The 12,519-nt window shown below is 39.2% G+C and overlaps 1 protein-coding gene across 13 annotated transcripts in view; it reads left to right on the forward strand.

Moving 5' to 3' along the window:
• APC (APC regulator of WNT signaling pathway) overlaps positions 1-12,519 on the forward strand; it is a 133,002-nt gene that overhangs the window by 96,509 nt on the left and 23,974 nt on the right. For 5 of the 13 annotated variants that reach the window (XR_004423510.1, XM_033110271.1, XM_033110276.1 and 2 more), the window contains 4 exons: positions 3,734-3,832; positions 6,410-6,788; positions 8,570-8,665; positions 9,963-10,016. Coding sequence is in view for 12 of the 13 variants with exons in the window: in XM_033110271.1 (XP_032966162.1) it covers positions 3,734-3,832; positions 6,410-6,788; positions 8,570-8,665; positions 9,963-10,016 (628 nt within the window). In the remaining variant the exon portion in view is untranslated. The remainder of the gene's footprint in view (positions 1-3,733; positions 3,833-6,409; positions 6,789-8,569; positions 8,666-9,962; positions 10,017-12,519) is intronic. The other 8 variants (XM_033110278.1, XM_033110273.1, XM_033110274.1 and 5 more) reach the window with 3 other exon arrangements.

Here is a 12,519-nt window from a genome sequence, read left to right on the forward strand (position 1 = left end):
AGTTCTAGGCTTACAGGAAATGTAGGAATGGAAATGTTCTCTTGGTGTCTGCTTATAATAAATGCACCTGGATTTCTAGCTAGATAATATTGGGAGAGGGAGAAGTGGCCCAAAATCAAGCAGCTGTGTAGGAAGATACTAAGACTGAAGCTTAAAAAAGATATGGTGTCTACACTGAGATGAATGTCAGAAACATGTTTTATTGTGTAAATAGCTTTTCCCTTGTTACATATTTAACCCCTGGTTTCTCTTTTGTTTCAAACAGGGTGTTAGTTATGCATTGCTGCTTAAACTTAGCAGCTTAAAACAAACTTTAGCAGCTTAGACAACATTGTTTCTGTAGCTGAGTGTCTCTAGTTGAGGGTCTTTCACCAGGACGCAGTTAAGGCCTTGCCTGGGGCTATAGTCATCTCCAGGCTTGACCAGGGGAAGATGTGCTTCTAAGTTTATTCATACGGCTGTTGGCAGACTTCATGTCCTCGTGGCTAGTGGCCAGATAACAGTTTCTTGCCACCTGGGCCTCTCCAAAGGGCAGTTCACAATGTAGTAGTTCGCTTCCCTCGGAGAGAACGAGAGAGGGTGAGCAAAGCCCCCTGACTAGTCCCTTTACCTGGAGTCTTGGTCCCTCTAATCCATCCTCTTTATTGCAACCAGAATAAGCTCTTTATCTCCAAATTTATTTGTAGTTCACCCTCTCCCTCCTCCCTCGCCGTCCTTTCTCTCTCTCTCTCTCTCTCTCTCTCTCTCTCTCTCTCTCTCTCTCTCTCTCTCTCTCTCTCTCTATCTCTTTCTCCCCCCCTCCCCCCACCTTTGCTAATGCTTCTGGTCTGCCCTATGCCTAATCTCCCTCCTTTTTATTAGCTAAACTCCTCATAGTTCAAGTCCAAAGTCGGCACATTTCCTTGGAAGCCCGCCCTGTACGCCCAAGACTGAGTCCGTGCCTTTCCGGTCTGTTCACATAACCACTGTCAAAGCACTTATTGCCATGTATTTACATGTTAACTTCGCTGTCTAGACTCCACGTGCTGTGAGGGTAGGACTGTCTTCATTTATATCCCTAGTGACGAGCACTGCACCGAGAAAGTAGCAGAAGCTCAGTAACTATATGTGTGTGGTTACATGTGAACTAAATGACCATTATTAAAGCACCCAGCAGCTGGTAGCAGTGGGAAGACGTGCAGGGTGAGTCTTTCTCTGCTGCCCCTTCTCCTTGCCCTGAGGAGTGCTAACTAGTGCACCAAATCAAGAAGTATCCCTGGAGGGCTAATCAGCATAATACATCCAGACCCACAAAGGGAGTAGAAACTGGAAAGGGTAGCCACTCGGGCACTCCGTGTCAGTATTCTTACTCCAACCCTAGATTTCCCTAGGTGGGTGTGGGGAATAAGTGGGTCTTCATGCTTTTATATGAGGGAACATTAAAAAAAGACCTCACAAGTTGGTATTTCTTAAAAGCAACTTCATTGAGCAAAGGTTAACATACAATGAAACATACCCATTTTAAATGTACAGCTGAAAGAGTTTTATATTTAAACTCTTTTTCAAACATTTGTACAATTACACTTACAAATGTAATTTTCTCTTAAAAATGTTATTGTGAATGATGGTCTCAAATATGCTTTTGTAGTATAGTGAGGAAAACCTTATCTTGGCCGATAATGTGACGTCTATGGAAGTTCTAAACAGCCCTTTTAAAAATGAGCTTCATAGTATTACCTATTAAGGACTTTGTATAACAAATGCAAAAATCTCCATATGAGTATTTAACCGTTACATACAGTTAGAATGCTGACTGATTACTTCGGAATGCTGGTTAACAATTTCCTGTGCTATCTGCCAGTGGAAGTTAGCAGACGAACAGTTAAGGTTGCTGGCTAACAGGGAAGTTTTTAACGTGTCATCAAAGGTGAACCAAAGGAAATTAAAAGGTCTTTTGATTCCAAAATTTAGGGCAATGGGAGACATTCAGAGATAATGACTTGTTCCACCTCTTTGGACCTTCCGGAGTAGGAGATCCCAACTCCCAAGCTTCAAAACCTATTATTGCATCATGGTTTTCTCTGCTAAACCCCCTTCTCCAATTAGCCAGAGCGTCTATGTCTGAAAGTCAGTTAGAACTATCAGTGGGGTCCCCTGTCCTTATGAATTTAACTGCTGGCTCCTCATTCATTCATAAGTCAACAGCTGTTTTGTAGATACCTGTTGTGAGCCTCAGACTGCGTGGTACCGAGAATACAGAGGAGAACAGAATGACGTTTCTGCCCTCAAAGAGCGTATGTTCTAGCGTTTCCTTTTGACAGGTTGAGAACTGCAACAGAGTACCTGCTAGGATTGCTTTTTGATTGAATTCTGTTGTTGTAATTATTCTTAATCATTAATGGATGGCTTTAGCTATGGCCTGCATTTGATAGGTCCCAGATATTTCTCTGCAGTCCCTACTCCTATCCAGAGTTGCATCTTATGTTTTCAGATGCCCATTACAGCATTTTTACTGGATGTCAGTATATTCAAAGGTGATCTCAGTTCCCACATTGAAAGCCGTCACCTGGGTTTCATGTATCCATTAATAGCACCATTATCTGCCCATTTATCCAAGCTCAGCACTTCCAAGTTGTCCTTGAGTCCCAGCATCTCTGCTCACATCCAGTCAGTTAGCAAGCCAATTGACTTGATCCTCTACATACAGGGCATCCCATTTCACTATTCTCACTCCCTTACTCTGTGCTCTCAGCACCACTCAGTTATTGAAAATACCCTCTTCCTGATGTCCCGCCTGTGATCTTTCCAACCTATCCTCCATACACTTTTTAAGACATAGTTCTGACTGTGCCATTCTCCTGCCTAAAGTGTAGTGACTCTGCGGTATCCACCCCTTGAAAACATCTTTAAAAGGACATGTGAGATACTTAACAGTATAATCCAACCTTTATCTCCCACTACACACCTTGTGTTCTATCCACATTAAACAGGAACACTCCATGCTCTCCCTATTTTTACCTTTACACAGGCTCTGCCATCAGTCTCCTACCCCTAAATTCAAAGCCTATCTTAAATGTTACTTATTGTATACAGCCTTGAATAGTTCCTAAGCAGCTGTTGTTTCTTCCTGTTTCCCCCAGTGATTTATACATTCTTCTACCCTAGTGTTTATCGTATCACACTGCAGTTACTTATTTTTTTCATGTCATTCTCCAGTAGTTTCCAGCAGTCCTTTCTATACTGTAAGCTCCTAGAGAACTTGGATTATACCGAATTCACAGTTAGTTTTGTGGTAATTTGGATCATTTAATCAGTGGAGCTTTCTATCAATCAGTTTATATTTAACTGAATGTGGTTGTATGTCTTTGGATGTTGAAAAAATATTACTCTTAGAATTTCTTCAGTGTTTGGTTACTACGATACTATAGTTTAGCTGTCATTTGCAACAAATCTTCTTTTCCTCAGTGTTTCTCTAAAATTTACTTAATAAGTTTTTTTTGAGCAGTTATAATGTTCATACTTTTTTTGGTGAAAGAGAAGTATATTAGAAGAGATAATATACTCCAACAAATTGGGAGCGGGCTGAGCACAAAGAAAAGCAGCTCAAGGCCATTAGAAGAAAAAGTATACTCCAAAGGGTTTGGAGTGGGCCTGAGCAAAAGCAAGGCTCAGAAGGGCTCGTGCTGTTCACATGAACTTGGCTATGTTTATCAGTCATTTTAATTACACTGTCTATAATTTGCTTAATTTCTAGGGTTCGACTGCACGAATGGATCACGAAACAGCCAGTGTTTTGAGTTCTAGTAGCACACACTCTGCTCCTCGAAGGCTGACAAGTCACCTGGGAACCAAGGTAACAGAAGATTATAAACCTGCTCGCTTATACTATGAGTACTTTTCTAGTGCTCACTAGCTAAGCTAAGAACATTCTTTATCTTTAAATTCAACTAGTGGAGAATTCTGATGCCATCATCACAGTCTCTTAAAGAAGTGCCATTTTTTTAGACAAAGAAGCACAAGACAAAGGGAAAATGATGATTATAAAAAGTCCCATCTTAGGGAGGTTTGTTTTTTTTCAGTCTTATCCACTTCTCAGCAAGTATCCTGAGCTCTAGCCACATTGCTTATGTGCTACTTCCCGAGCACACACTGTGTCTGTCCGCCGCCGTATCTTGTTTGCACTGGCACACACCTCCACTTTCCACCCCACCACAGAATGGCTGGCACGACCCTTGCCATCCTTCAGAACTCTTCTCAGGCTTTACTACTTTATAAAACATTTTCTGATTCCCAAGATCCTCTCACTTCCACGTGTAGTCTATCTACCTCCTTTGAGTCCCTACAGTATGCATGAAACTCTTATGGAGAACACGGGCTGTTTTTATGTATGTCTGAAAAGAAAATAATTATTTTATTATTATTTTAAAGCCAGAGACTTTAATATTATATTGACAAAGATGAAATTCTAATATCACTGAACAATATATTTTCCATTAAATGTAAATAATCCCATTAATTGTTCTCACAGCGTACTCGATATAGTCTTTCTTTACTTTAATAATGTAATGGCTCTTAAAAGCATTACTGAAATAACTAATGTCAATTTAAGAAACAAATTTTAGGGTAATCCATCATACTGTTAATATGAGACTTAATCCTTTTAATAACCCATAGTGGCTACTACGTGGGATCTCTGGTATGCCAGTAACTGCTAGTTGTATGTATGTAATCTCTGATCTTCTCAAAAACACTGTAGGATATTCTTGTTCCTCTTTATTAAGTGGGAAAACTGATACAAAAAAAGTTTCAGGCAGCTGTTGTGTAATTAAATTGGAATTCAACCCCAGATCTATCCAATATCGATACATAGTTTTTCCTATCAAGAAAATCTCTAATATTAAACATTACTGCTGTGTGAAAACTGGCAGCTAGAATACCTTTTCATTTTGAAGTGATTTGCATAATATTAAACCTTACTACATTTTTAAATCCAGCTACTACCCTGTACACGTATTATTTCATTTAATCTTCACAGAGAAAACCCTATTAGGTAAATTCCTTCTTTTTGCAACTGAGAAAACAGGCTCAGAGAAATCAAATAACTTGATAGTGTTACACAGTTTGCTGGTAAGTGGTGGAGCTAGAATTTAAAAGTTCTGTACTGCCTTCCTGAGCCTTTCGCGCCTAAGAGGAACGTGTGTGTACACGGTTAGAATACTTTCTCAACCTCAGCGCTATTGGCTGGATACCTGTTTGTTGTATTGTAGTATCTTTAGTAGCATCCCTCTTCTGGACCTACCGAGTTTCCCGGAAAATAAGACCTAACTGGAAAACAAGCCCTGGCATGGTTTTTCAGGGTGACATCCCCTGAACATAAGCCCTAGTGCATCTTTTGGAGCAAACCTTAATATAAGACCTGGTCTTATTTTCGGGGAAACACGGTACTAAATGCCCATAGCACTTCCTCCTGCATCTGTGACAACCAAAAATGTCTCCAAAGCATTGCCAAAAGTGGGGGAGGGAGGGCAAAATGGCCCCCCCATTAAGAACCACTGATTTATAGACATGACACATTCTTTATATAATAGGCTCTACTTTTATTAATAACCTCGAGCTTTGAAATGAGTCTGATCACAGTCCAGGAGAGCAGGGTACTGTTTCCTGTTTCTAATCTGCTTCTAAGTAAATCCTTAGACTTTGTTGTCAGAGAGTAACTGATGCTTAACAGTTGCTTTAAAAAAAAAAAAATGGAGTAAGAATCTTGGCTTTGTACTCCCTATGTGATCATAGTATTCTTCTTTTTGTGACAAAATATTTTTACATCTATAAGGGAGAAGTCTTATAATTTTAACAATACTATTGTAATTATAATCCGATGAGGGTTAGTGATTGCTGAGAACTAGTATAGTACATAAAGATTGTTGAAAAATGTTTTCTGTTTATTAATTATAGATTAAAAGAAATAAAAACTTTAATTGTGCAAAGAATTTAGATAGACCACACTGCTTTGTGCGTATATATGTGAAATTAGTTGATTTCCAGTCATTATAATCAATGGATTATCACCAGCTGATCTAGACAAACAGCAATTTATGTAACAACCTAATTTCTCTTTCAACACCGTATACTAGCAAAGTTAGGCTGGTGCAAAAGTGATTGCGGTTTTTGCAATTATTTTTAACCTTTTAAACCACAATTACCTTTGCACCAATCTAATATTATTTACTCATATAAACAAATTGGTGATGATTATTTAGATTTTGAAATAATGTTCATTACTTCATCCTGGAAAGAGTTTTTTGTTTTTGTTTTTGTTTTTGTTTTTGTTTTTTTTAATGAATTACAATAACTATCCCATTCATCACTTCATTAGTGTTGGCTTTTAGGTATTAAAGTCATAATTTTGTTTCTAAACTCATTTGGCCCACAGGTGGAAATGGTGTATTCATTGTTGTCAATGCTTGGTACTCATGATAAGGATGATATGTCACGAACTTTGCTAGCTATGTCTAGCTCCCAGGACAGCTGTATATCCATGCGACAGTCTGGATGTCTTCCTCTCCTCATCCAGCTTTTACATGGCAATGACAAAGACTCTGTGTTGTTGGGAAATTCTCGGGGCAGTAAAGAGGCTCGGGCCAGGGCCAGTGCAGCACTCCACAACATCATTCACTCACAGCCTGATGACAAGAGAGGCAGGCGTGAAATCCGAGTCCTTCATCTTTTGGAACAGATACGAGCTTACTGTGAAACCTGTTGGGAGTGGCAGGAAGCCCACGAACAAGGCATGGACCAGGACAAAAATCCAAGTAGGTTCCCTGTAGCGTACATCAGAGTGCATGTTACAAAGCAAATGTAAAGGTTTTAAAAAGAAAACTTTTTAGTTAGTGTGTTGTCTTTATAAATAGGAAGGGGAAATGCATATTAGCCATCTACACTGCTAACATAGTTTAAAGCTTAAGTCTATATTTCCCTAGAAAAATTTAGCAAATGAGTATGTCATATGGACTGCTGTGCAGCCTGAAAAGAACAGGAAATCGAGAGACAGAGGCCTAGCACAGTAGGTCTAGAAAGAACTTAAGCAATTATATTGCCCATCTCTTTCATTTTATAGATGAAGTTCAGGAAAAATGACTTGACATAAGTTCCTTCAGCTGTTCGTGACCACGCCATAATCCTTTTACATTTGCATATCACTCTGCTCAGTGGATACAGAGCTATGTTATACTGTTATTTGGTCCTCACAACAACCCTGTGAAGTAGGAAGGGAAAGTATTATCTCCATTTTACAGATGAAGAAACTGAGGCTCAGGAAGGCTAAAAGATTGGCCTGTGGCCTCACAGCTAGTAAATGGTGGAGCAGCAACAGAGGCCAGATCTCCTGACTCAGCCCAGTGCTCTTCCTGCGCACCATCCTGCTCCAGGCGATGGGCCCCTATTGCTGGGAGTGATCAGCCACCCAGCTCTTTGCTCAGGGAGACACCCCCTTGGCCACCAGCGCCTCCCCCTCAGGAGCAGGGAGCATGGGAGTTGAGACCCTTGGGGACATAACTTACTTCATTCCTGTAGCAAGAACCAAAAGCAGTAAGTATGTAAGGTAAGACCTCCCTTTCACCTGATAGAACACACACACACACACACACACACACAACAATAACAACAACAACAAAGGACTGTTGCATCACCCTACTGATTTGGGAAGTATTAATAGAAGGAGGTGATGGTGAAAGCATGATCCGTGAGGCTTCAGCAGATTTTTTTTTTTCTTTTTAGCTTAGGTATAAAGGTGAATTTATTTAAAATCTAAAAAATTTTTAAGGATAAGAAAACAAAAGAAACAGTCCTTTATATCTGTTTGTCCTAGGGATGAGGAGAACTAAGAAGACACTTTACTGGAAGAACATTGTCTTTCTAGATTGCTTTTGTTGGCCATTCACAATTATGTAGTGATTAGCATTTTGTGCTCTTGATAACCTATTCATTCTCAAAAAAGTTAAATAGAAATTAATATTGTTACTTCTGAAAAATAGACTTGCTTTTTAAATTTGATTTCTGATAATGAGTTTTGAAACCTTGTGCATATTAAATGTGGAGGTACATTTTCTTGGACACTTTTTCTTTAAATTTCTGTTTACTATCTAGTATCTGTCAATATAGTAGTAAACTTTCTCCGTTAGGTTTGTACTAGGTTTCTCTACTACATATAGATGTACTTCTAACCCACATTCATGACAAGGTTTTAAATAGAAATTATAAACTAAACAGTTTTATACCAAAATGTATTTATTCTTTTCTGCACTAAATGCCGTTTTAAATTATTTGAGTTATAATGTAAACCTGCAAGGGATTTATTCTGACAGACATAGTCAAAGGCAGATGAGTGGTAAACACTTTATAGAACCAAGAAAAGCCCTTTACTCATATTTTCTTTTCGATGTTTGTAGTATTCATCTATTCAGCAAATATTTGTTGATCCACTAAACTATACATTAGCTATATGTTAGTGAGCCTTGCATATTTTTTAAGTATAAAAAAGTCATTGCTTTTGAGAAAACAAAGCATTATGGTTTCTGTCAATTTCATTTTTCAGTGCCAGCTCCTGTTGAACATCAGATCTGTCCTGCTGTGTGTGTTCTAATGAAACTTTCATTTGATGAAGAGCATAGACATGCAATGAATGAACTTGGTAAGACAAAAATGTTTTTTAATACCATAGAAGAATACTAAAAATTTCATCATTGTTGAAATGGAGTGGAAGGCCGCTAATTTCTGTTACCAGTTGCTTCCGCCTTGTAGCAAATGATTTTACTCTGGTTTCTAGAGGAGAAAAGTTTCTAAATGACAGCAGCTGCTGCTCTGTTATAAACTAACTTGGATTTTCAAAATCTCAGTCACAGGTTGGAAAAATGACTAACGGGGCCACTCCTTGCCCCTATTCCAAGGTAGGCCCTGTGTGAAAGTTGAGAGGAATTGTTATAAAATGTTATAAATTGTTATGAAATGTGGAACTACTTCATTGTTCTTGAACTCAGTCAATTCTGTTGGACACCAGAAGGAATTATCAGTAAGATTCTCATTTATCTTTGTGATTATGAGTACTTCATGGGATTTTCATGATAAGCAGCATGGCATCTTTGAAACTGGTTACTATGGAAAAGCATTATGCTCTAATATAAATCGGAAACATTCCCTTAATTTTGGGATGACTACTCTTTTAGGTATGTATTGTCACGCACACTAATCCTTATATAACCTGCATTTGTGCACCCCATTTTTCATGTAATGGTTTTACTTTGATTTCTAAGTTCATGTTGCACATGCGGTATTTATAAATTGCACCATGCATTTCATGTGAACTGATCTCTCTAGTTGTGCCCAAGCAAGGCCATGCACTAAGTTCCCATCTTAATGTAGCTGTGCCCTGGTTTTTTGTGCTGTTTATGTTACATTGCATTCCAGCCCTCCCGTTTGTATTCCTGTTACCCTCGTTTTCATTCATCACTTATCTTAAAAGTGACAAAGTCATGAGACCCTTACACAGAGAACCTGAACAGCCAAAATGAGTGCTGTCTCCTTCCGAGTCCTTACTTCGGAGGCTGTGTGCTAGTGATTTCAGGCCTGTCCTCCAGCCGTGCTTTCCTTCCCACAGGCCCAGCAGTGGCTCACCTGATGCTCTGTCCTGCCCCATCACCCCCTCAGCCTCCTGTGGGACTGAGCATAATCGTAGGAGTTCTCCCCTCCTTAGTCCAGCCTCAGCGTTTGTGAACATTTGATGTCTTGGTGGGGTTTTTGAATGTTAGTAATAATGGGAAGGGGAGAAAAATAATGAATAAACAGGAAAATTAATCCAATTTTAAGCTAACAAAGGCTTTTTCTATAAATGTCCCTGTGTTCCAATGGACTGTAGACTAGGACTGACACATTAATCATCTGAATTTCAAGGTTAAACGTAGACTCAGTATCTGTTCCTCTTCCTTCTTCAGGTAGGAAGGCTACCCGGGGCATTTCATCACAGGAGCTAGGGCAGGGGCTTTCAGGTGAGGAGCAGGATGGGGCCTTGGGGGTGTGACTGTGGGGGACACAGCCACAAGGGATTGCCTTCTCATTCCTAGCCTCGAATTTGCACTGGAACAAAAGAAGGATCAAGGTTTGTGGATTGTGGAGAAACAGAGTGAGATAGCACCAAGTTTCTGACTGAGGGATAAAGAGGGAAAAAGTCCCAAGTAGATGAATGGAAATCCCTAAACCCAATCAGCTGGAACTGTCATTTGTCCATCCAAGAAGATTCTGTAGCTATCAGGGTCATATAAATGTATACCTATAAATCCTGCAAGTTTTAGACTGTAACATTAGTGTGTTGTATACACTTATTAATTCTTAGTTCTGTCCCAGCAACTTTCTAGGCTCTAGATATAAAAAAAGATTAAGACATAGTCCTGACTTTCAAGGAACTCATGGTTTATTTGCATTAATGTTTCCAAAACCAAATCATAATGATCAACAGAGGAACCTGTAAAACCATGTAGGTTCTCTGGCCCTGTAGCAAGCAGGCTTAGTAAAACAGAATCTCCAGAGGAACCTAAGAATCATATTTAATAAGTGACCCAGGTGATTCTTCTGATCAGGAAATTTTATGAATTACCAATCTATAGAATATTGATGTTGGACCCCTAATAATTTATTTTAGAATGAGACATTTCATGCTAATGGTGAATAGCTAAACAAGTAAAAACAAACAACAACTTTAAACATTAAGTGTTATCTTTCCATTATCTTTTTTGAATTAAGGATTCTGTTGAACGTCACCTGAAGCTGTTGGTCCTCTACTATCTATAAGGTGATGAGATACTACATTGGATAGTGTTTGGTCCATCTGGACCCTAACTTTCTAAATAGGCACCAAGAAAAATGTGGAAGGACATGCTTGTCATCTTTGCATTACCTTGAAACACACTAATTTTTCTCAGGGCAACCTGATTTTTATTCTAACAGCCATGAATTCCATCATATTTTTTATTTGCCTGAAAATGTAACAGGCTCTCTCTTTTATCTGATATCCTAAATTCTATTGAATGTTCTTTTTTCATTAGCCATGTTCTTGATGGTTTTGTTGACATTGGCCATATCCTCCTTTAATTTTTGTTTTCAGAATCAAATCCTAAGATTTTTAGTTTTTCTATTATAAGAGTTCTCAACTCTTTACTCATTTAGTGCCTTCTTGGGACCTTTATCATAGATATTGTACACCAGACACGATTTATGTGCACAAAGCATAGTATGTTTTGTTTTGGGATTGACAGTCTGCTTTAGAACGCTCAACATTTCGATCTCATCAATACACAGGGCCACTGTCTTCAGGTCAACAGTGACCCCTCAGGTCAATTTCCTGGGTCAGAACTCTCAGTTCTTTTACTGTCTCCTGTCCTTTTTCCAAGCATCAGATGGTGGAATCCCTGGAAGCTCTGCCCTAGGCTCCCTTCCCTCTCCTTAGGCAGTATCCTCTACTCCATGGCCTCAGTTAATATGTTTTTCAAATTTACAAGGTCTGACAATTAAGTTCGCGAACTTGTTACAATGATATTGCTAACCTTTTTTGATATCAGAGGGGATTTTTCATTATGAATTTGTACCAACTGGACAAAAAGTTAACCAAGTTTACTATTTGGAAGTGCTGAAAAGGCTGCATGAAAAGGTTAGAGGACCTGAGCTTTTTGCCAACAATTCATGGCTCTTGCATCACGACAATGCACCAGTTCACACGGCACTGTCTGTGAGGGAGTTTTTAGCCAGTCAACAAATAACTATATTGGAACACCCTCCCTACTCACCTGATCTGGCCCCCAATGACTTCTTTCTTTACCCGAAGATAAAGGAAGTATTGAAAGGTAGACATTTTGATGACATTCAGGACCTAAAGGGTAATAATACAACGACAGCTCTGATGTGCATTCCAGAAAGAATTCCAAAACTGCTTTGAAGGGTGGACTAGGCACTGGCATCAGTGCATAGCTTCCCAATGGGAGTACTTCAAAGGTGACCGTAGTGATACTCAGCAATGAGGCATGTAGCACTTTTTCTAGGATGAGTTCGTGAACTTAGTTGTCCAACCTCGTACATCTTAATCCAAGTTCTCTCCTGAGTTTTAGATACATTATCACACTGCTCATCTGACATCTTCACTTAGATGGTTTTTCAGATATTTCTAACTCAGCTGCCACACACTGAGTTTTTTTTATCTCCTCCATCCCCAGATCTCTCTCCCAGGGTTCCTTTTTTCAGAAAATGTCATTCCAATCAACCCAGTTGCTCAAGCCAAAACCTTGAAAGACATCGGTGACTCTATACTTATCTCCTACATCTAGTAATTGAGTGCTTTAATTCTGCTTCTTAAATAGATCTCCAATCACTGCTCTTCCTTTCATTCCCAGTCCAGGCCACCATCATATCTGCTGTTCTGCAGTACTTTGTCTTACTTGTCTCCCAACTTCTAGTCATAATCCATTCTGCACCCTGCAACCATAGGAATCTATTTAGGCTACA

This window comes from Rhinolophus ferrumequinum, chromosome 7 (genome assembly GCF_004115265.2).
Source record: "Rhinolophus ferrumequinum isolate MPI-CBG mRhiFer1 chromosome 7, mRhiFer1_v1.p, whole genome shotgun sequence".
In the NCBI taxonomy this organism is placed as follows: Eukaryota; Metazoa; Chordata; class Mammalia; order Chiroptera; family Rhinolophidae; genus Rhinolophus; species Rhinolophus ferrumequinum.